Below are 24,679 nucleotides of genomic sequence, written 5' to 3'. Positions count from 1 at the left end.
TCTTCCCTATTACACCTTATTACGTCTCGTTTCTTAGTGTTATCTTCATTTCAGTGCTAACGTTGAAGGATTAGAAGGTGGGGTAGTAGCTTGGCCCTAAAGCATGTCCTGTTATAAATTTGTGATAACCCTTGGGGAGTATTTGCTGGATTCTGAATAGCAGGATATGCTTTGATTTACACTCATGGTAACACCACTGAGAAAAAAGGAACAGACGTTATCTTAACTTGATCTATCCAAAAGCATGCATTTGAGCTCGCTCTCACTTTCCCATCTGTGCATCTCTGCAATTAAAGGGAAAATTTATGCCTATGTGTTTTTCTCTCTCTGGTTCTTGATGGGTTTGCTTGTTTTGCTTTTTAAACTCCTTAATGTCCTATGTTTAGGACTCTCAACTAGTGATAGACTGCTTCAAATCCGGTTTTGAACCTCCTGGAGATTTTCCATTTGAAGATTACAGTCAGAATATTTACAGAACTATCTCTGATGGGACCATCAGTACACCAAAGCAGGAAGGAATGAGAATCGATTCAAAAACTACAGTGGGCAAGGCTAAAGGAAAGCTGTGGCTATTTGGAAAGAAGCCAAAGGTAACAATTAAGAAATACTATTGGGAAAATTAAAATGCGAAGATGTAGAGTGCATGGAAGCAGCAATTTATTTATCTTAAAATAACCTTCCCCTTGCCTGCCACTGTCTTTTAAAATACGTGTAAGGAGATCTGAAGGTTTGAATAGGGTTGGATACTTCTCATATTAAAAACGGAAGTTCTTACTGGGGGAAGTTTTCCAGTTTCTCTTCTATTCTGTTCTTCAGATTTGTGGCTGGGAATGTTTTTAATAGTTATTTGATAAAACAGCTTCCCATTTCTGCAACGCTTCTAAGTTTCCATAAAGATTTTCTGCAATTGCATAGAAAAGGTTTTAATTGTGAATGTAAAAATAAGGGGAGGGGGAGTACGCTTTGGAATTGGGCAGACTTCAGATCTCTCTTTTAGACTACAAAAAGCAACCCCCTTCTAGAAGTCACGTTTTGTAGATGTTTATATGTAGGAGTGTTATATAGATTTTTATTACACCTGCTGCTAGTTTTGAAAACTTCTGAGGTTTTTCTGAAAACATTAAAATTTATGATACCTCATTGATAAAACATACTGCTGAAGCTCCGTACAGGTAAATGTCCCAGAAGAAATATTACTATGAAATATGTAAAAATATTCCTATGCTCAAAAAAAAAAAATTGAAAGTGGAGAAAATGCTCCTTTCTTGTATTATTATATGAGTTTCAGTTAATGCTTTCTGTGCAAGATGCCTTCATGGATCAACAAAAAAGATTATCAATACATGCATTAGCTATATAAATGTCTAATGAAGCATATACATATTTAAATTTTATGCTAGCTCTTTATTTAGTATGGGAGCATATCAGTGAGTCATTTTAACGATTCTCACAAATTTCTATGAGGTTGTTTTAATGCTCCAAGTCAGCTTCTCCCATTTATTATAGGAAACTATCCTTAGAGCTTGTTAGTGGTAGGTTTTATTTTCCACTTGATAGTATTCCAAGAAAGCAGATCCTTACAGAAAGAAAAGATATAGCCGATTATTTGTTCCCTCCTCAGTGTATTATGTAACTGCAGCTGTGTGTTAAAATGAAAACTGATTGTTTGCTTTTCATGCAGTATAATTAATGATTGGTAATAGTTTAAATGCATCAATGCATTAGCATACTTTACTGCATTTGGCTGCAGAGGTGGGTGAGATTCAGCCTGTTCTGAAATGAGGCCATGATTACCAGTTTGAGAAGAAGACACCTTTCTGAGAATTTTGGAGAGGGAAGCTATGAAAATCTGCATCGGTTCTCAGTCTGGACCTTGGCATTACTGTAGTTATAAGAAATTCCTTAGGATGATGACAGCTGAAGGAAGCCGACAGGACTTTCCTTACTCTTCTCCCAAGTTCGTTCGGTTTGTATGTAGCATTCAGAGAGTCAGCCTTGCTGTTTCCTGCATGGAATCACAGATATACATACGTGTATACATACTACATGCATCTCTTCCTTAAGGAACTGGAAGAAATGGAAGACCATGGCCCTTTTTTTTTTTTTTCACCTGTTTTTGGGGAGGATGGAGAGGCATTCTACAAAACAGCAGCTGGGAGCAAAATACTTATCAGGAGATAGATACTTAATTCCAAATACTATTTACAGGTTTTAAAAGATATTCTTAAATTAGGTAATATAAAAATAGGCTTATTTATTGTAGCTGGGGTATTCATGGTGGCATTTGGGCCTTCATTTAGCTGAAACTGTCTGGTCTTGACTACCAGATACGCATTTACCTATTTTTGATGTCGTCAAAGAAAGGGAATGAGTTGTGCAGCAGAGGAACTAGTACAGAAAAATCAAACTGGGAAAAAGCAGCAGAGGTGTGAGAGACAAAAAATGAGAGAAGCAATTTGAAAAAAGGGGGAGAAGAAAGTGGAGGAATTTCCATGATGGTACTCGGAATGCCCCGCAGCCATTGTGTCAGCCCAGCTTGACTACAGCGATTTGAGTGTACTTCTTGTTTTAGTCATTCTCCATAGCTGTACCTAGTATTTCTATTTTAGCTTACCTAGTAGGGTACATCAAAATACAGGAGGAAACAAAGTTTGGAAAAGCAGTGCTTCCTGTTTTAAGGAAAGAGACAGGCAGCTTCAGGATCTTGTTTGGATCTTGTGGAAATGTTGAGACTAAAGCTTTTTTGAATATTCCTTTATTCTCTGCACCAGCCTGTAGCTCTGAAGATTAATTCATGACAGAAACCTTTTAACAGTTACAGTGTAAATGTGTCTCAAAGGTTTCAAGCTGTTTCTGTGTTGGATGGAAATTTTATTTTTGTAAGACAGAATTTTCATTTTAAAATTACTTTGAACATTTGGCTTATTTATTGCTTTCTTTATTTCCACATTAGCCACAATCCCCACCCCTAACCCCTACTAGTTTATACACATCCAGTACTCCTAATGGGTCCCAGTATCCCATATTCTCCATTGAACCAGTGCATTATTGCATGAGTGACATAAAAACAGGGAAGCCCAGAATTCCTTCTTTCAGAAGCCTCAAAAGAGGGGTAAGTTTGATAACAAGTGGAAATGCATGATGGGCTATGAACAGTGTGTTTGTGGTGTGGCTTTTCTAATGCTTTTCACCCTCATTATAAGGCTTGCTTTGTTAAAAGTAACGCTTCAGCCATAAGGTCACTGTTAGGGTACTTTGTTTCATATTATGCAGAAGTTACCACCAGGTTAAAAATAAAACAGAAATACTCTTTATCGCATTCCAAATACTTGTGCCTAAAAGAAAGGTGTTATAAAGAGGGTGCTCAGCATGCATTTGATACCTTTCTTCATTGTTGTTCACATTCACAAATGTTTTTCCTACCATCATGTAACACATTTTTGCAGTAATTTATCATTGGGTATATAGTCACCACGGAAAACATCTGACAGATGAGATGTCTTATTTGCTGACTTGTAATCGGAATAACAGTGGTTGATTAGGACACATGGAACTAAGAAGGGAGAAATTTTGTTTCTTTTATACGTCAAATGCTATAGCACGTGGTGCTTGCAGATTTCAAAATACTGATTTTTGAAACATTGCAATTTTAATGCATTTTCTGATTAATAAATTGTTCTGGTTTGTGCAAGGTTCTTTTCGATAAAATTATTGAAAAATTACTACCAAATGCCACCTTCAGAGATTTATCAATTAATTTCCTAATTTATAGTGGCATATTCTGCAAATGGAATTGGTTTGGAAGACAACAGAAGGGAAACGTTAAGTGGTTTCCTAGCAACATTTATAGTACTAGTGATAAATGTACTGGCACTTTCCTGTTACGTCAGTGAAGCATAGGCTGCCCAGTTTATGTACGTTTTATGATCTTTATTGATCCAAATAATGAGATAATTGGATGCATTTAACTATATATAATTCATGATTTTCTGATCTTTGAAAAAAATATTGACTTGCTGTCTCATGTGCATCAAGAGTGGTTGACTACTGTTGACGTAATGTGGCGATCAAAGTACAACAATGTTATATTGCAGTAAAGTTATGATTTAGAGGCTCTGTGCTGTCATTCTGAAATTAATAATGAGTTACACTTAAAACTTACCTTCTTTAAGTCATGTTGTAGCATCCTACTTCAGGCCCCCAGATATCTTAGAAATACCCTTTCTACCACCACCATTTTTTAGAAAATTCTTATGGTCCTCTTAAGTATTTATGACCCTTCTGAGTCACTTGTAGCATAATTTGTTCTGGTCGTGGAGATAATGTTCCTTTTTTAGTCCTCAGTGAGTTACTAACTGGATTAGATAGTTGCTGAAATGGCACAGGTCTTGATTACGCCTCCTTTTTGTTGGTCACTAAACTTATTGACTCCTGGCTCACAAATCAACACCTTGTCATACCAGTAGTTCTAGAATGTCTTACTGAAGCAAAAGATCATCTCCTAACAACTACAGAATGCTAATGGAGGAGGAAATAATATTTTTATTTAGGTTTTTTTTTTTTAATTCCTACAATTCATTGATCACTAATATCCTACAAACGTGGATTAACTCAAATGTCCTACACTATCAAATAGTTAATATCTGTAAATCTTCAGGATTAACATTTATATATTGCGAAATGCTTTGCAAGCATTTTAGCAGACATATGGAATGCCTTTTCAACTTAAATGTATACTGTAATTCTAATAGATCTTTTTATCTCATTGATCAGTCTTACCTTTATAATATATCTTGATTTAGTGCTCGGTAGTTCCTAGTACATGATGGTGTTTTCCACAGTTTTGTCCCTGGAAAATGATGTCCAAGTGGTACTGACATGCAGAACTACCAAGTGGTATTTAATTTGCTTCTGCTTCTACCCAGAGTTGTCTGTGAGCTGACATATATCCGACAGCAAGCATACCAGTTACTTTGTTTAATGTGCCCCATACAAGATTTCACTCCAGGCACTGGAGATCAGAAAACCAGACTGCCCTGCCTCTGTGCTTCATGCATGAGATTTTCCTATCGCAATGTATAGCAAAAGCAGCAAGCAGTAGCTGTAGAATAGGTTACAGGAGAAAAGCCCTTAAGCACCTGTAACGTGCTTTATCAGTACTGCTATTACACGCTGCTTACTATCCTTTGAAATATTAACGTTTCTAGATAGTGCTTATGAGGGGTCTTCTGCTTGGTGCCACTTGATGCATAAACAGATGCATCATCAACAGTGATACGTAAACCTTAACTCGTGTTTTCTTGGAAGACTCTTCCTAAAGGGAACAAGAAGTTTATTCTGTAGCCATTTTACACCTTTGGACTTTATTGAGGTTTTTACCAAAGCATCGTTTGTTAAGGTGCTTTACTTTCCTCATTGCTAGAAATCCTAATTTTGTGTGTGTCCCCCAATTAACAGCCTTAACAATTGCTGATGGTCATAAATGATGTCAGAGATAGACCTGTCTTCTAAGTTGCTCGGTGTTTCTCTGGAAGGGGGTTATCCAAAGTCATTGAAACCCTGGTAGATCTTCAAAATGCTGTGAATTTAAACCCAAGATACTGCACCTGGTATCCCATTTTATTTGCTTTCTCCAAGGATAAAGTCTTTACTCTTCAAATGTCTTTATTTTTATCTGGACCAAAACTTTTCTAGGAGAGCAGCAATGACCCAAATGCTGTTCTCGGAAAGTAAAATTACAAACTTCTAAACTAGAAAAAGATCGTTGTTTATTGTAGTTCTACTGTGATAATAAATAGATTGTAAAAATTACGTTTTTAGAAGTGATGGTAGTGGATTGTTAGCTATAATTAACAATTTATTTGCATATGGCTGACCAGTCCTTCATCATCATCAAATTCTGCTGTTTTGTGCAATGTTGGCTGTGTGTTTGTTTCTTCTCCTACAATAGAAGTTTTTTAGCATATTACTCAAAAAATTTAATTTCAAAAGTAGTTTAATGAAGTTGTGTATTAGAATTCCATAGGTTACACTATCCATTATCACCTAGTAGTTTTTCAGTCAGTAATTCCTAAAGCAGAAGTGCATTTCTGATTATTGTATTTTGCTTTTCTTGTGCTCGGAGAAAAATGTATTTTTTTTATAAATTAAAGTTTTAATCCTTAAGTAATATTTTAAAGATACATTTTTAGGCATTAATCATTTTTGTAACTGGTCGTTGCATGTGAATAATTTCCCGTTTCTTTCTGTTTTCAAATGAACTTGGGCAGTGGTCGGTGAAGATGGTAAGCCCGTGTGCTGATCTGTCTGCTGTACTTCTGCTAAGATAGCATGAAAGTAATCTTTTGAAAGTGTTTCCATACCATAACTGCTTTAAGTCAGGTGCTGAAATACATCTTCAGATTTTCCACTCATATACACAGTCTTCTTAATCATCCATGCTTAATGTAAGATAATTAGGTTTGTGATCTGGCTGCAACTAAATCTGTGACTTTGGAATTTCAGGGTTGACCAGTACTCACAAGTTGGTCTTGGTGGAAATAATTGGTGATTTCTCTTTTTGTCAGAAAAATTGTTAAAGCAGCATAAAATAGGTATATGAAAAGATTACAGAACTTGCGTGAAGGAGAAATTGAATACTGCAAAACTCACACCTTTGATTTTAACCAAAAAATTGCAGGGGAATGAGCCTTTAAGCTTAGGAATATTAGAAATCTGTTACATTAAATGAAACCCACACCTTAATCAGTATTGTTGTTTTGCAGAATAAATAAGTAAAAATTCCCAGCAAGACCCCCGTTCTGATTATTGCTGTGGGATACTCTGGATTTAAGTGACCTGTAAGGAAGAATGATAGCCGATGTGATTGTCTTTTTGTTTCTTGGTAGTGTGTAAAAGCACCTGAAAGCATTTGAATTATTTTTTGTCCTCCAGAGAGAAACACTTCTGCTTTATTTTGGAAACATCATGTCTTAATTTCCCTCCTTTTATGCTGTCTTGAATTCCCTTCCTAAAAAGCAGCGAGATTATGATTTTACAAGTGCAAAAGAACGAAGAAGTTAAAGGGGCAAGAAGGTCTTAAGAGCGGGGATTAGAAACTTGGCACCTGAGCCTAAGGCTGCTTGTGTCAAAATCTTGACGGACGAGTTTCTCTCGAGTTTCTTGAAAAGAGAAATGCTGTCCAGTTCGGTTTGCCTCCAGGGAGGGTCACTGTAATGGCAAGTGTGTTTCTTGTGCTAAAACCAATTGCCTTGGGCAGCTAGGACACAAATAATGTAACTTAACTTTCTGTTACTAAGATGTGTACCGTGTTTCCTTCTTAACACTGGCGGTGTCTGTCACCCTGAAGGGAAGAGTTTTCACAACAACCTCACAAGATAACGTAAAAACTTTCTTCCCATGCTTTTCATCCCCAAGTCCTTCCATCCTGTTCATAATCTCGGCACAAGTTTGCAGTCACACCTTTGCAGGTCTGGGCTCATAACAACAGGTGGTCTTAAGTTCTGGTTTGTTCCTTTTTTTTTTTTTTAAAAAAAAAAAAAAGTTTGGAAAGCAGGAGGTTTTTTCCCTCCCTGAAACATTTTTTTTTTTTTAATAAGGAAAAAGGTGACTTGGAATATTGGTGCAAGTTTTGATTCAGATTAACAAATTTTAGTCATAATTTTGATGTTATAAAGGCTTTTCCTGTGCTCTAAGAACTAGTTTTACTTGAGGTAGAATATTAGAAATCTGTTACATTAAATGAAACCCACACCTTAATCAGTATTGTTGTTTTGCAGAATAAATAAGTAAAAATTCCCAGCAAGACCCCCGTTCTGATTATTGCTGTGGGATACTCTGGATTTAAGTGACCTGTAAGGAAGAATGATAGCCGATGTGATTGTCTTTTTGTTTCTTGGTAGTGTGTAAAAGCACCTGAAAGCATTTGAATTATTTTTTGTCCTCCAGAGAGAAACACTTCTGCTTTATTTTGGAAACATCATGTCTTAATTTCCCTCCTTTTATGCTGTCTTGAATTCCCTTCCTAAAAAGCAGCGAGATTATGATTTTACAAGTGCAAAAGAACGAAGAAGTTAAAGGGGCAAGAAGGTCTTAAGAGCGGGGATTAGAAACTTGGCACCTGAGCCTAAGGCTGCTTGTGTCAAAATCTTGACGGACGAGTTTCTCTCGAGTTTCTTGAAAAGAGAAATGCTGTCCAGTTCGGTTTGCCTCCAGGGAGGGTCACTGTAATGGCAAGTGTGTTTCTTGTGCTAAAACCAATTGCCTTGGGCAGCTAGGACACAAATAATGTAACTTAACTTTCTGTTACTAAGATGTGTACCGTGTTTCCTTCTTAACACTGGCGGTGTCTGTCACCCTGAAGGGAAGAGTTTTCACAACAACCTCACAAGATAACGTAAAAACTTTCTTCCCATGCTTTTCATCCCCAAGTCCTTCCATCCTGTTCATAATCTCGGCACAAGTTTGCAGTCACACCTTTGCAGGTCTGGGCTCATAACAACAGGTGGTCTTAAGTTCTGGTTTGTTCCTTTTTTTTTTTTTTTAAAAAAAAAAAAAAGTTTGGAAAGCAGGAGGTTTTTTCCCTCCCTGAAACATTTTTTTTTTTTTAATAAGGAAAAAGGTGACTTGGAATATTGGTGCAAGTTTTGATTCAGATTAACAAATTTTAGTCATAATTTTGATGTTATAAAGGCTTTTCCTGTGCTCTAAGAACTAGTTTTACTTGAGGTAAAATGCATCAGAACGTTGTAAGTTTGAATACATTTCCTAGCAAGATTGCTGAACTTCCAGAAGAGAACTGTAATAGTACTTTGGAATGAAGATCCCAAATACAGTATTTTTCTTTTGAGAACATCCAAATCACCCCAGGACACATATTCCACAGAAAGAATCAATTATATACATGGTATTACTATATACACATCTTAGATTTTTGTCTGACTGAAATGACCCTGTAGTAGTTAATTCTGTCCTTTCTAAATCTGCTTTAAGTGCAGTGGAGGTAATAGGAGGTACGTGGCTCCGCTTTTCAGAAAAATAATTAAAGTTTTGAGTTATGTCTGTGAGCCAACTGTTACAGAAGGCAGAAAGAACCTTGAATGAATGACTACGATCTGGCAGCAAGAACGTGCATTTACTCTCTTGCGGTCCTTTATAGAGCTGTGTGTCAAGTAAGGGTTTTTAAGAAGGTCCATCCTGCTTCCAGTGAGCACTGTTCGTGTGTGGGTATGTCAGTTCAGCTGCCAGACACGCGCGCCTTATTTGTTTAGCAGTATTTCTACTTGCAGGGCCCTGCACTGGAAGACTTCAGCCATCTCCCTCCAGAACAAAGACGCAAGAAACTGCAACAGAGAATCGATGAACTCAACAGAGAACTACAGAAGGAAACAGACCAAAAGTGAGTGCATTTTTTGGAGTTTTGTCATGGTCTCTCTGCTTCTTGTGAAGTCCTCTACCTAAGCCAACAGCGCTCAGAAGCTAGCAGAGCTATTGCAAAGCACTTTTTAGTTGATGGTTTATTGTGTGTAGGTTCTGTTAGCATGGCTCGCTTCTGCTGTACTGCAATACATGCTTTGATCCTCATGTTCCATAGGAAACACTGGATCTAAAAGCTTGCATTAAAAAAAAAAAAATTAAAAAAAAAAAATCAGTGCGTAGGTCTGTTGAGCAAGAGAGCAGCAATGTAGTGCATTAAGAAAAGAACATTATTAATATTTAGGAAACGGTGTGTAACAAAGAATATGGGAAACAGGATTGAGACTGGCTAAGAAGAGTTGAGCGTTGGAGTCCTTGTGTGCGACACAAGTAAAGGTGAAGCGCTATGGTGACAGAAAGGCAAAAGGATTTTGGGTGTGTGGGGAGCAGGAGTTCCTCATGTCTGTGCTTAGCATCTAATCACAGGTCAGGATCTCGTACACGTGAACGTTAGCTTTAATGAATTGGTACTGATGGTACATAACTTTATAATTATTGTTGGGTTTTGCATGTTTTTAGAGATGCCCTCATCAAGATGAAGGACGTTTATGAAAAAAATCCCCAGATGGGTGATCCAGGCAGTTTGCAACCAAAATTAACTGAGACTATGAGCAACATGGACCGTCTTCGGATGGAAATACACAAGAATGAGGTTAGACTCTAAAACAATTCCTTGGAAAATGTAAATTAGGGGTAAAATTGTGGTTTGCTTTACAGGTTATAAATAGAGCGCCCAGAAAAAACACTCAATTTATGAAAGCTCTCCTGATACATTTTTTTGGTGGGGTGCCGTATTTTCAAGTATGTTCATCTAGCTAGAATAAGGATGTACGTTATTAAAGACGTAAACAATTTAGAAGAATTTCTTATTAATCAGTTATTCTGAAATTCCTGTGATTATTTTTTTCCTTAAGACTACTATGGGGTATAGGCTAAGCGTGAGGGATAGGTTCATGCTTTATGGGCAGTAATCATGAGACTTCACGTGTGAAGGCGGTCGCTGTGTGGCTGTGTACTGACAAGTAAACGTATGCGGTTACACGCGTTTGTCAAATGGTATTTGCTGGTTTAGAACCAAGTTTTCTTTGACACCGATATTTGTCTTTTTTTCCCCAAGGCCTGGCTCTCTGAAGTTGAAGGTAAAGTAGCAGCCAGAAGCGACAGGCGGCACAGCAGTGATATCAACCACCTCGTAACACAGGGCAGAGAGAGGTCACTATTCTATCTCTTCCGCTTTTATACCTTACGCTAGAATCCATACATCTCTCTGAGAGTTAAGAGTAGGTGATGGTTGTTATTGATCCTCTGAACATTTATGTCCTTCTAAAGGAAGATCTTACTGGTTCTGAATTCTTGAGGTCACTTCATGTCATTATTGTGACATAAAAAAATAGCGAGTCTAATTAAAACACCTACTCATTAAATAGCAGTGCCTTTTAAAGCGATCTATTCCATTGCATGAGGCTCCCCAGTTTTCCATCTTGTGTAGAGACAGGTATGTCAAATTTATGTTTGGTTTTGTACCAGGACTCAGCCCAAGCCTTTGTTAGATCCGTCTTTCAGAAAATCACCTTCAGCAGTAAATAGAAAAGCTCCTAACAGGCGTTCCCAGAGCGCTACCCACGGTCTGCCCCTTTCTGCGGCGCACAAATGTTCTGCGTTTTAGAGCTAAGAGCTCTTCGGAGTCCTCACGCTCCAATCCTTGCATTATAGCCCCGAAGGGAGTTACACGGATGATGCAAATCAGGAAGTTCGAGGCCCACCTCAGCAACATGCACATCCAAATGAGTTTGATGATGAGTTTGAAGACGATGATCCCTTACCCGCTATAGGACACTGCAAGGCGATATATCCGTTTGACGGTAAGGTTAACAACAGTCCTTGACCGTAAGGCAACTTGACTGTAAGGCATGGATTATTTGTTACGGAGAAGACAGGTGGAAATGATTTGAATTAATTAACTGTGTGAGCAACTAGTTGCTTATAAGATCAGTGGAAATATCAGTTTAATTCATGAGCAGTGCTTTTGTGCTGTTCTAAGATAAATATTAGCACAGCTAGTGGCAAATATTCAGCTTTACAAATTGGACTGGGTTTTTGTCTGTAAGCCTGTTTGACCATATGTTCTCTTGCACAGATTTTTGGTTCTTCCTGTTTATATATAATCTGGAAACTATGCCCTGGGAAAAAGATGACTTGAAATTCTGTCTGAACATTGAGACTTCTTTGCCTCTTGTTTTCCCAGGTCATAATGAAGGCACTCTAGCAATGAAAGAAGGGGAAATTTTGTACATTATTGAGGAGGACAAAGGAGATGGGTGGACAAGAGCTCGAAGACATAATGGAGAGGAAGGCTATGTGCCAACATCATATATAGATGTAACGCTAGAGAAAAACAGCAAAGGTGCAGTAACCTATATCTAACAGTAAACTGGCAGCTTTCAGTTGCGCATTCCCTGGGGAAAATTAGTAAGGTACACAGGTCCGTGGAAAGCATTAGAGTATCAGAGGTCAGCAATGGTCTGTTGTTTGCAATGTGAGTTTTCTACAGCTTTGTTCAGAGATGGCCACATTAAATTATGCATCTTACACTGGTCTGTAATTTTGACCAACGTCTTCTGCTTTAACTGATCTAGTGCTCCTGCTTTACAAAGCACTAAATCCAATTTAGCTATTAAACCGAGAAAGACCGGGATTGCTGCTTTTTCTACAGAAACACTTTGATTTTATAGAGAAATGAAAAACTACTTAAAGATCTCTTAAGATTTACTGTTTCCACTGTTATGACTTAACTATATGCTTAAAACAGAGGGTTTTTCCTCTAATAACTAACTGACCTCAGTTACTGAAAATTATTAATTTCCTTCCTTAGCAAATACTTGGCAGCTTTCACTTCTTAAACAGGAAAATGTTTTCTGATTCTGAAAGCTCAACAAAAATACTCAGGAAAAAACAGTATGATTAAGAAGGACAGAAAGTCCACTGACCTGCCTCTCTCCTTCCTTTTCAGTACTTGTAGAATGTGGTGTGTGGGACACAACTTCATTGTTTTAACTCTAGATCCCTTGAACACACACAAAAAACGAGACCCCAGTGTAATGCTTGCTGTCTTACTGAAACCTCTCTCTGCTCCTGAAAAGGGAATGATTTTATATTCAGAATCTGTGCCTGTAAGCAAAGTCTTTTAATTGCATCATGTTTAGCTTGAAATCAAGGTCTTAAATGTACAGTAATTCCCCTCACCGTTAAATTGCTGAGGACTGGAAACTACGTTGCGCTACTTGATTACTAGGGAAGAAAAAAAAAAGATATAATCTAAAAGCCGTGGCTCATATTTTTAACGAGAGTTTGTGGCATTAAGTACAAGGCTGGTGGCTAGCCACCGAGAATGGCCTCTTAGAACTGAGCACGCTCCTCTGTCTTCTAAAGGCCTTCAGTAACTTTGTTCTTTTCTTTTTCCTCTTGGACTGCAGGTTCCTGAAGCGGGTTTCTGAGAAAATGGGCGAGATCTTGAAGGAGGTTACATGCAGCTGCTGGGGGGGTGGGGGGAGCGGGGTACTAGACTGGGAGGCCCAAGGGGAAAAGCTAGTTGCATGAATGCATGCAGACATACATTTAGTCACTAACATCTTAGCATCTCCATACATAGGTAAGGATGTATTACAAATTCTTCCATTTGTGCAGGAAACCAGAGTTCCATTAACCAGAGTAAAAAGGCTAACTGCTCCTGAAATGGCTTTATTTTCATTGTCCTAGGTTGTCCCAGGTGCACAAACTATGTTTTAGCTTGTGCTGTGTTTTGGTTATTATCTCAATCGTGCTCTTTTCCAACTCATTTTAATTGGCGGTCACTTAGAACCATGTGTCAGTTATCAGTCTGCCTGTGCCACCTCCATGCTCGCCCTTAACCTCCTCCTGCATGCCTAGGACACTCGGGCATGTCTGCGTAACACTTCGCCATCGTTGCTTGTCTTATTTTGTAACAAATCATTTTGTTTAAATATCTTCAGCACTAGAGTTTCATCCCAGTATCCATGTATGCTGCTATAACTATTACCACTGCAACCATCATTACATTCCAGTTTTTTGGCATAACTGATTGATAAGAGACCATACTGTATTTGTGTTGATTTGGGGAAATAATAACGCATCTCAGCTCTAGCCTACAATGCAATCGAGAGAAACTCCTAGAACTGTGGTCCATCTTCAGCACTTCGGTAACCTGTTGTGAGCACTGAAAACCTGGAACACCACCAGAGAGATTCACCGCTGCAAGCTAATGACTGTTTTCAGAAGTCAACCACTTGCCATTCAAATGCTGCCTTAAACTAGAGTGCCTAAATCTGTTGTTTGCCAACACCACCACAGTATCCCCCAAAGGGCTTTGTGTCTCGGCTCTTTCCACAGTGCTGCAGCTGCTGAGGTAGCCACGGTAGGTGTTTTTTCTAGAGCTCTACTTTACTGGATACATGGTGCATCATGAATTTTATACATTGAAACGTGTATCTCTTCATTTGACTTCAATATTTTTTTAAAAATATTTTTATGGAAACTGTCTTTTAGTTTTTGGCTATGAAGTTCCAATTTTAATTACTGCAGTGCTAGTCCATTTCCAGGTGATGCTTCATTGTATGGACCGGTTGGAATTTGAGTGATACTTCGTAATGATCTATGTGCACTTTTACTTGTAAACAATTGAAATTTGGATATGTTTATACGTGTAAATATAGTTGTCTGCAGTGCCCCTATTGCTTATGTTGTCTTGCCTCCCATTTGTGGTTCTCTTTAAATAAATACATCATATCTGATTTATTAGGGTGGTAAGGATTAGAGTAGAGCTGTCGGGGGGAGGGATACTTGTATCAAAGCAAGCTTGGCAAGCCAGCCACCTGCTGTCCGGGGAAATGAAATAATTATCAAAGCATCCTGTTTTTCTGGGGTCTGAAGCAATATTTGGATGCAGCAGTGCTGGATTCTTTTTTAATTTCAGTGTTATTAGGAACTGTACTACCAGTAAAACTGAATTTGAGTGACTTGTGTAGAGGTTTATTCCTTTCGTTATGTATACCACTATTACACAGCTTGACCTTAGCGTATTATGGGGGCTATTAAACTCTAAAGTTTAGATTTTTGGAGCTTGTATACAGGGTTATTTATATAATAATGTGACAGTACTCAATACTGACAAAACTACTTAGGTAGTTTTCGGGGGGTTCTGGGGGGTTTCTTGGGCTTGTGTTTGTTCTTTTGTTTTGGTTTTGGTTTTTTTTTCCGAATCTAGTGCTTTTTTATTTTGAAGTTAGAGAAAAGGAGGAAACGTGATCTGTGTATTTTCTGCTAAAGGGCCTGTGGTTTGCCTGGCTTAACAGCCTTGCAGGTCAGTAATAACACTTCCTGGTAAAGGACTAAATGTTCTTTTCACGCTACTGTTTGTTTTCCTAAAGCCAGGATTTGCTTCCTTTGGAGGCAGGTTGCTTTCATGAGGGATAGTGCAACTTGTATGAGGGTTATTAAGCATAGGAAAAAAACATTTGTACTTGCACAGCTAGTTATAAATCACTTATTCTAAAATTCTGAACGTGAGTTGTCTTAAAGAATCTTACATTTTCCAGTAATTTTTAATCCTTTTTTGTGCACATGTTGATTTCCTAAATGTTAAATGCTTTGTTTAAAAATAGTGTTCTCTGTTGAGAATATTTTCATGGAATAAAAAAATCTTTTCATGGTCTAAGTAATTAGCTTCCCCCTTTGTTTTCTGTTAAGATTGACAGGGAGACTTTCAGCACGAGGTCTACAACCTCTCGTTACGGTGGTGGAACCTCTGCTGTGATTGTAGGGGGCGGGAACAGATAATGCCATGCTGGTTTTAGTTTTGTTCAAAGGCTGTAACATCACGCTCCAGAAATGGGCTTACTGACAAGGAGCACATGCAGCTCTAACCATAGCTCTTGCTTAAATATTTATACAATTTCTGAGGATGCTGCTTATATGCCAATTCCATAAATGACAAAGCAGAGTTTGCTGCTGAGGCACCGTGCACACTCATTTCCTAGTAAAAGTGCTAACAGCGTATGCTTTGCCTTCATCCTAGGAAAAAAAAAAAAACTACTACTTACCAAAGTGATTCACTGCAGTAAATGAAATGAGTTTACATACATACATACACCCACACTTACTCATATCTGAAAGCATTTTAATGAATCTGGATTGTTTGTTCTTGCCATTTCATCATTCATTCCTGGCAGCGTAGCTGTTGTGCAGGTTCCAGCAAAAGCCAAACTACTACAGATGCTGTCTTAAAAAACCCAGTAAGTTGTTCCCAACACATACACCACTGATTTTCTGCGTTCATTGGTGCAGTGCCGTTGGAGCCTTCTGTGGTGGTCACAGATAAAGGATCATTTCTGCAACCTGCAAATCTGCAAATTATTTTGCATAAGGATACACTTTAATTCACAATTCTATGTACAGTGGTTTATATTCATTAAAGGAATATTGTACAGCACATTTTCTGCAATGTCACATACTTAATCTATCGTTTTATTTACACTATTTGCTTCATTTTAATATTAAGATGCCAATGCCCTTACTCCTAGGCATTATCAAAACATCGTGATGCTGGGGAGATGGAGAACGTGGTAGGGCCATCCTACAGGGATAACCTGACTGCTTGAAGGGACCCTTAAATGACTTGGTGACACAGTAAATAAATAATTGGTTTAGAAATCAGTAGTTTTAAAACAACAAGTGTGCACTGTGCAGTTAAAAGTTCTAAACATCTTGTGAAATGCAAGAAGTTTGTGCAGTATCAAATTGCCAAAAGAAAGCTAAGGTTATTTCAAGTATATCATTTAAAGAGTGTTTAGGGAGTCTTAGATGCTTAATTGTTCCACCTGCTTCACTGGAGGAGGTTCCAGTTTCCGGGAAAGTGCAGTTAAAATCCGGCTGAATTTCTCATATCTTTCATTTTGATCAACTTGCGCTCCTTTGCTGCCCCAGAGCAATCGCATTTGAAATTCCGTCTTGAAGATTTCACTCATCTCTTCATCAGGCTGGAAACCTAGTAAGGAAAAAGAACCCCACAGGATCGCCATCAGGCAAGTTTTTCTTTCAGAAGAAACAGCTTTTAAACTGCATTCCCTCCCAGTAAGATGAGCGCTGGGTTCCTTTTGCACAATCATTTTAACAAGCGAGTTAGAACAGTGAAAAATCCTATCCATCTGTGACATTCCGGTAGCAGCAAATGGCTCCAGGGATGCTCAATCCTTTGCTCAATTCTAATGGTCTAGAACCGTCCTTATAGGCTGACCTTAAACATAGTTATTGATGTACACGTGCTGAAGCGCTGCAGAAAATACTTACTTATATTTCTCTCCCCTCCCTTTTTCACTGCAAGTTTAAAATCTAAAGCACGTGATTCACATGCTGCTGCTTTCTGGCTGCAAGCGGTCAAGATCTCACTGTTGCATCTTGCGCTGCTGTAGAGGATCTTACTGTGAAGGGTGGTGGTTTATTCGCAAAAATCAGAGCAGGAATTTCAAATTGTACAGAAGACAGGAAGTTACCCTCGGCCCTCACTGTACTTCTATTCAGTTGGTAGAAGGGGCAGAGTATTAAGTCATGAGAACTCTGCCTAAGTTTAGCAAAAATGTACGCTCTGTTGCTTACTGGAGAACTATCACCATGAATTAATTTCCTGTCAGCTGTTAAACAATATTGATGTTGTCCTCGGCCTGAGTTTCCTGCAGGACATTTGCTACGATCTCGGCTCCCAGGAAAGAGAAGAATTTCTTGCTCTAACTTTGAGCGGAGACCTTCATCCTCAGCCATAACCCACCCACTCTGTGAACGTGCAGCAGTCTCTCCTGCTGGTGCTCCCTACCTTCCAGCAGCCGCTCCGCAGTCGAGCTGTACATTCCTGCATTCTGGGCCATCTGACGAGCTGTGGCCAAGTGCCTGAGCATTATTTCGGAGCTTTGGTCATTGCATTCCCACAGGTCCGTGCCTTCAAATGTGACGGCTTGTCGCTCCATCAACGTCACGAGAGGCATCAGCAGAGGCACCGTTACGTTGTTCTGTTGGGCACTGACGGTCTCTGGGATAGAGAGTAACAAATGGGTCATCTCGTCAGCCATGATAAAACCTGCTCACTGCAGAAGGTACTGTAACTGCAGTCTTCTTTTCAAAAAGTCAGACACTACTCTCTGTCTTCATCTTTTAAATTAGCACCTTACCTCAAGATACACCCGTCCTCCCAGTTCCCAGTGAACTGGTTGAGCGAGAAGGCCAAGACAAATTAGTGTTGGAACACTGTATTTGCTACAGGAGAAGGCTCTGCTGAATTATTAGCTGGTGGCACAGAGACATTACACATATTTAAGATCTGGGTCATTCCAATAAGTTCTGTGAGGCTGAAGTTTTCCTTCTCTACCCATTCTCTTAGAGAAAGGGTCAGTGAAACGTAACCTCCCCCTTGCACCCCTTGGCAGATGAGAGCTGCAGAGAATCTGATGCAGGAGCACCTGAGGTGATCAGAGGAATTACCTGACTAACCCATTCTTTGTATTTGAGGATTCATCATTGAGGCAAAACAAATAAAAAGCAAAATCTGCCAGAAGTAACTCCCCTCTGAGGAAGAGAGAGGTTTGTGGGGTTTTTTTTCCTGTCTTTGAGGCAAGGTGATGCATCGAGTTTCAGTTTGTGCTCCACAAAGGGAGTATGGATTTGGGCAGAATGTCACATTCGGCACGGGTACATGCACACAAGCACGTTCCAATGGTTGGCTGGCAGACTGTTTCCTTCCATTTCAGTGTCCTGTACTGCCCTAGACAAGTTCACGTAGTCATTTTAACGTCCCTACACAGCCCTGTGGTAGCAGGAGAGTTAAAGGGCTACAGAGAAAACGGTGCCACTCATACTCACTGTTCCACTCCTCTTGGCCTTCATGCAAAGCTTTGCTGAACGGCTTCAGCTGTTTTTCGTAGGTAATGGCAGTCTGGGTGTAACGATGTCTCAGAGAGGTCCAGGTTTGTTCTAACCTGGTGACCTGTTCAAGCAAAGAACACCCATTACTGACTCCATAGCAACTGCCCGGGAAAGTACATTGCTAGTGGCAGAGTTTCTCTGCTGATGATCTCTCTAGTCTTGAAGAAATTCCGTAAATTAAATTAAATAAACCACCAAACAACTCCACTATTTGGAACACAAGGAAACAGGTTTTTACCTGTGGCATTTCCAGTGCTTTCATAATGGCAGAAAACGCATACAAATCCCCCAGGGAGTCCTTCAGCTCCACTGCGACTTGGATGATCCTGTTCAATGTTGCTGCTCTGTCTTCTAGATTTACCGTGCAACCCAGGATATCCACAGCTATTCCTATTGCCATGGTATTGTGCCTGCAAGTGAAACAATTTATACTACTGGTTACCAGTTATTAAATTAATAATACATTATGCTGTACGTGTGACCCAAGAAGATCCATTCAAAGGTACATTTCAGTATCCTGGCAATAATGCAAACTGACTCCTACCAACATCTGATCAAAAGCAGTGATGCCATTACATGCAATACATATACATTGGCTTTGAATTTGCATTTTAATGAATTTAATAGATTTTCCTAAGATAACAACTACTCTACAAAATTCTGCTCAAGCAAACTACCCCAATTCTCTTTGTCCTCCACACTCACTCAAATCCTGGGACCTTCCCCCTAAACTTCAGCAACCAAACTATTGAAATCTGAATCCAAGAAGCAGACAAGCTAGGTCAGGGCAGGAAGGCCCTAGCTGTTCCCCCTTAACTGGTGCAGAGGTTTTACAGAAAGCTTTGCTGATCGTTTTTTTACTTCACTAGACCCTCCAGCCTCTTCCCCCGTTGCAGAAGGCCGCTGCCCACCTTCCGTCTCTTCCACAACCACTGATGATTGGTCACCTGACCTTCAGCTTACCCGGGCTCCCAAAGGGGAGCTGAGGGTGTCATTCAGCAGCTCCGGGGACCCCGCTTCCAGTGCAACTCCCCTTTCCCTGTACTACATGCACAGAGTTGCCCCATGGCCTTAAGGAATTTTTCCAATGCAAAAAAGTTCTACACCATCTCGCCACATTATCTCCTGCACACGTGAATTCAGAAAATGTGCAGGAGAGCATTCTTTGAGGAAATGTAGAGTACAACGTAGCAATGATCTGATCTTCTGGCCATCTGCCCTGGAAATAATTAACAGGAACATTTACCTTTCAATTAGGTCAAGGCGCAGTTGATGTCCGTAAGGCAAGGTAATCAGTTCAAGACCAGAGTTCACTCCCATAATCCTCCTCGTCTCTTCAGAAACTTCTAGTATCCTCGCCACCTGGCAAGTGCAAAAAATCCATGTGTGAGTTTTGAAACTGACTTGACTGACAAAAAAAAAAACCCAAGCCAACCTTAGCCAGGTAGAAGTCCTCCAAGTTAGTGCAGGGCATACAGAGCTGGTGTGCAATGTTAAAATACCGTCATCTAAGAAAAAAACCTGAATTAACTTAGGCACAGTCGGTGCCTTACACAAAGGCCACCAATAGAATGTTTCTGTTGCATGCTTCAGCCATCAGAAAACATATAAAAAAATGTGACCAAAATGCTTCATCAAGCTTCTGTCCTCCACTTCCAGAAAGATTGATAGGCAAGCTCCTGGAAACGCGGTGCTCTCTTGGCCTGACCCTTGTCGGGGTGGCACTGCTCTTTGGCCTTTAAGATGGACCCATTTGCTTTGCCTTCTGATTTCTAAAAAGCCAACAGCTCAGTACGTGTCTGGATTACACGACAGGGTCCTCATAAGGATTAATTAGTAAAAGGACTTTAAGGAGGACCACGATTGTCGAGTGCCTAATGAAGCCAGTGTATGAAAGCTGACACCCTCACCAATTTGTCTTTGCTTTTTAAACAGACGGTATTAGCTACTGGTTATATCAATAACAATTACATGTGCTAATTAAAAGCAAACCCACATTAATATGATAATGTGAGATTATCAGCTGGTTTAAGGCCTGTATGTTGACACATTTACAAACCAATCTGCCTGCTGTTTTCCCGATACACCCGTCAGCAGGCTTTCTTGGTTGTGAAGAGATGAAAGCCATCTGGGCCACACAACAGGCCTCACTGGTACAAAATCGAGCACTAGAGAAACCTGTTTCACTTCCGGAGACGCTGGGGCGATACGAAGCCCCTGGAGACACACCGATTGCTACGCCGTCACAAAAAGCCCTCTCAGCCATGCAAGCGGCCGCTATTCGCTCCGTCACTTAGCGTACGAGTGCTTCTTTCGTTATTAGAAGTGTCATTATTTAAAACTCAAACCGAGCCACTCACTCCATAAGAAGACCTACGAACTTCAGCCCTATCGCAGATCACAGTACAAAGCATTTATTCTGGCCCAGGTCGCTGCCAATCTCACTGTGTCATGCAGTTCTTATCAGCTCAGTAGTACGCAACAAGCTACCAACAAATGGCAGTCATTGGCTCTCGGCGCTGCAAGGTGGAGATAAAATAGGCTTCTCTACCTGTCCCAGCTAGTTGCTGTTCCTGCTCCAAAATCCAAAAAATCTGTTTCTGTAAAAACACTTCAGTGACTCTTAATTAATTGTACAGGCTCCCACACTTCCAGCAGGCTGGTTTCCTCGGCCCCATTCCAAAGCTTATAGGGTTTAAAATGAGACCAATTATGAGCTAACTGAATGTTATATATAAAACCACCCTTGCTACTTTTCTAAGACGCGCATATCCTACGCCTTCTCGCAACATACTCTTTAACAATATATTAAAAGACATTCTGGTTATTGTTATTAGGTTGAAGGAGGAAAAGGGGAATTGCGGAACTAAAACGCTAGAGAATGCTGGTACTACTCTTGGAACCATAGTAAAGAAGCCGCAGTCTATCACTTCTGAAAAGACCAAGCAGTTGGAGCCGAGTTTTTCTGAGTCACCACGTCTGCCTGAAGCCTCACTTCGCAGCAGCCAACGCTGCTACAGAGGGGAGAAGCTGTGTTTGGTGTTGGCAGGGCCCCAGCAGTGGGCAGGCGCCCGCACACACTCATCCCTCTGCTGCTCCGGTGAGCTGCCGCCCTTCCCAGACCCACAGTGTGAATCGGTGCTGCAGATGCATTTCTGCTGGAGCACCACCATTCCCACTGCCTTTCCTGTCCACAAGGGAGTTGCCTGGTAAGCAGCCACGTGTGTTGCTTCTCAAGCTGCTCTTAAACAACCAAAAACCAACACAGCCCGTGACATTTAGTTCCTGTAGCTGCTACATGGCAGGTACAGCACGCAGTTGTCCCAGTAAAGTGGTGCAGAGTCAACTGCAGTTGTGCTGCTTTTATTACCCAAAGTCATCACCTCATAAGGAGATGACTTCTCCTGTCTTTCCGTACTTCTGATCCAATAGCTCTGTGAGCTGAACGAAGCCTACATTGTGACAAACGGTTCTTCGTGGGTTTACATCTTTCTGAACAATTCCACTGGCGATACAGTTCTCTCACAGGAGAGAAATGCACGAGTCCTGGTAGCTAGTTTTCCACACCGCCTACCCAGCTGTAAGACAGACACTCAGACGAAGGTGAGAGGAGCAGCCAGTTTTAAAAGTTCCCCTGAGCATCTTGCATTACAGCCAGCAGTACGGCAACCAGGTCGCTCACTCTGCCCTTGCAAGCTCACCAGCTAGTTCCTGTCACCAGCAGGTCTTTCCACAGTGGTTTACAGTGTAGACAGCTCGCTCTTCCTCCAGTGTAGAAGAAAGGCTGAGCCACAGATACACAGCGACCAACAGAAGATTAAAAAGATGTATGAAACGTTGAGAATTTGAGTCTAAAGTCAAGGATGGTGGGAGACCTTTAGTCCAAAGGCTTTGTTAATGTTCTTCAAATGAAGAAATAAAAACCCACCCTAAAACTCCTGCAAGCAAGTCAATACATTGGTTACACTAGCTGCAAATCTACCCATTAATCTTTTCAAATCAGTTCTTTAAAAAGTCTAAACTTGCACAATATAAAATAAAATGCAAGAAAATTATTTATTTTTTTTACCTTGCAGTCCATGTTGAGAATATGCTGCGCAATAATCTTTGGATTGTTATTGGTGAAAAGCTCCTTAACTCTTCTTAACATTGATGGTTCCAATGGCCTGTTTTCAGGAGGAAGTAGTTTGGATTCAAAATCATTTGGTTTAAAACTAGACACCGTCTCAAAAACGGGTGCAGAAAAGATGCTGTCTTCTTCAGCCATCTCAGTTGAAGCTTCTAAAGGATCTGCAGAGTTCATTGGAGGGTCATCTTCCAGGATCAAATAGCTTGTGTCAGAGTTCCTGAATGTGTGTGCTCCCCTCTCCTTTTGCGTCAGATGTTCCACATAGCTGTTTTTCTGACATAAATGTTTTGTTGCTGCAGGATCTCTGGCAGGGCTCAGTTCACAGTAGTGTCCTTCTGAACTGTGGGAAGCCGAAGGAGAATCTGGGGGCTTCATCAGGGGTGCTTTGCTGGGTTTAGGTGGAGGCTTTGGGCAGAGCTGACTGTCGGATCCCCTAAGAGCTTCCCCTGCTTGCGACTCAGAGGTCACTTTCTGAACAACTGTGGGGCTCAGAGAAGGTTCACTGCCCGTTCTAAAGGCAGGAGAGCTCGGACAGGAGTGTGCTTCTGCTTCAGGTAACTGAGATGGATGTCTTGAACCTGCAGAGGAAAACAGTAATTTAGAAGGCCAAAACATAGACAATTCCTGATGCCTATCCCAGAGCTCATCTCTTCATGCTATTTCCTGAGGAAAATATTGTCAGATCACATCAATTATTTGCTGACAAAAATGTATATGAAATTGTATTTTGAGGAATGAGCTAGCCAGCAAATTCCATTCACTTGCTGATCCTCCCAAAATCCCAAATACACAGAACAGCTGCACCATAATATTATTCTGTGGTAATGCGGACAATAATTCCAGTCCCTGCTGCATGCATAGGCTATACTGTCAGCGCTGGATAGTCTCCATAGGCTTGGAATAGGAGGTTTCTTTGTAACCTGATCTAGACTATAAAAACAGAAACTTCCAGTCACACCACATAAAAGATGAGTCATTTCTGAGAATGACAAGTTTGAGATGAAAGAAAAGCTTCCCAAAGTCAAGCCTGAACCTGCACTAAGGTATGGAAGGAATGAATTTCGGGGATGCTCATCTTTTTGCTGAACAGTAGCTGATTTGAAGAGCTGGGAAAACACATCCATATGCTTCTGTGTATTTATGCCTCATCCTGTACTCGTTGCGTACGCAAGCCTCGGCATCCAATATCGGACTGAACCCCGTATCAGGCGCTCCCAATCTGCGGTTCTCAGTGCATTTGCTGGTATCTACAGCACAGCGGCCCGTTGCATCATGTGGGCTTTACTGCTTGTTTCCAGCTGGCGCTCAGTTTACACAGCCAACAAACCCCACAGATCACAGCCTGTCACCACTCATCAGCAGTACAACACCAGAATCTGCTCAGAGGACCCCAGGACAAAACGCACGGCAGTGCTCTTCAGGTTAACTGGTACAGCACCACAAGAAAAGTGTTTGCAGTCATGGATTGGAATAAGATAATCAATTAAATTACAGATGGACAGAAACTTGTTTTATGAACGTCTGTCCATTCCCACCGTTAAACGCAGGAGCACACCCTTTCTATCAAAACACAGTCTCACTATATAATATTTAATTTTATCTTTGTCTCAAGAAGTCTTTCCAAAGCAGGCACTATAAATTTTAACAGCTACCATATTCAAAACGACTAGCAGCCTTGGAAATGAACATTAGAATTCATCCACATGGGAATAGACGCATCATTGCAAGCTTCCTTACACAGTATGTTAGTTTGGAAACAATTGCTTAAGCAATTCATCATCACTGATGATGAATCTGAGAAAGAAAAAGCCACAATCAACAACTGATCGAGCGTTGGTACATGTTGTGTAACTGGAAGAAGACGATGACGGTGGCTGTGGAACCAGACAGCAGCAAAGGTGTTGAAAGGAATGAAAAGCAAAAGGGATGGGGGGAAAGAGAGTTTGAGAGAGACAGGAGGACAGAACGGAGTACAAAAGCCATGGTAGTGCTTTTCTCCTGGTGAGGAACGCTACCACATCTGCATACTTTACCCTGAGAAAAAGCAGTTACCAGGATTTCCATGAAACACCGCTTCTACTTAATAGACTT

General features: G+C 40.4%; 2 protein-coding genes across 2 annotated transcripts in view; one reads left to right on the top strand and one right to left on the bottom strand.

Moving 5' to 3' along the window:
• Window positions 1-12,060, top strand: part of FNBP1L (formin binding protein 1 like) — a 58,022-nt gene extending 45,962 nt beyond the window's left edge. The window contains exons 9-14 of the mRNA XM_035896104.1: window positions 387-590; window positions 9,288-9,397; window positions 9,994-10,126; window positions 10,592-10,686; window positions 11,188-11,336; window positions 11,720-12,060. Of these exons, the coding sequence (XP_035751997.1) occupies window positions 387-590; window positions 9,288-9,397; window positions 9,994-10,126; window positions 10,592-10,686; window positions 11,188-11,336; window positions 11,720-11,898 (870 nt within the window). The 3' untranslated portion in view covers window positions 11,899-12,060. The remainder of the gene's footprint in view (window positions 1-386; window positions 591-9,287; window positions 9,398-9,993; window positions 10,127-10,591; window positions 10,687-11,187; window positions 11,337-11,719) is intronic.
• A 3,748-nt stretch (window positions 12,061-15,808) lies between these two features.
• On the bottom strand, window positions 15,809-23,769 carry LOC104127910 (breast cancer anti-estrogen resistance protein 3 homolog). Its single transcript, XM_009640621.2, has 8 exons — window positions 23,745-23,769; window positions 22,529-23,166; window positions 19,706-19,821; window positions 18,698-18,869; window positions 18,397-18,520; window positions 17,357-17,569; window positions 16,368-16,534; window positions 15,809-15,893 (listed from the first exon to the last, which is right to left on the bottom strand). The coding sequence occupies exons 1-8, from the start codon at window positions 23,767-23,769 to the stop codon at window positions 15,873-15,875; spliced, it is 1,476 nt and encodes a 491-aa protein (XP_009638916.2). The 3' UTR covers window positions 15,809-15,872.
• Window positions 23,770-24,679: the final 910 nt, after the last annotated feature.

This window comes from Egretta garzetta, unplaced genomic scaffold, assembly GCF_000687185.1.
Source record: "Egretta garzetta isolate BGI_Z169 unplaced genomic scaffold, ASM68718v1 scaffold706, whole genome shotgun sequence".
NCBI lineage: Eukaryota > Metazoa > Chordata > Aves > Pelecaniformes > Ardeidae > Egretta > Egretta garzetta.
The sequence above is the reverse complement of the archived record's forward strand: the minus strand, read 5'-3'. Positions and strand labels throughout refer to the sequence as shown.

Excerpts from the sequence above, each read along its gene's own strand:
- LOC104127910 (XM_009640621.2), bottom strand. The coding sequence starts at position 23,769 with ATGCCGAGGCTTGCGTACGCAACGA. Across the intron at positions 23,167-23,744 it reads GAGGCTTGCGTACGCAACGA|GTTCAAGACATCCATCTCAG; the intron begins GTACAGGATGAG and ends TTTCCTCTGCAG. Across the intron at positions 18,521-18,697 it reads AAGCACTGGAAATGCCACAG|GTCACCAGGTTAGAACAAAC; the intron begins GTAAAAACCTGT and ends TTGCTTGAACAG.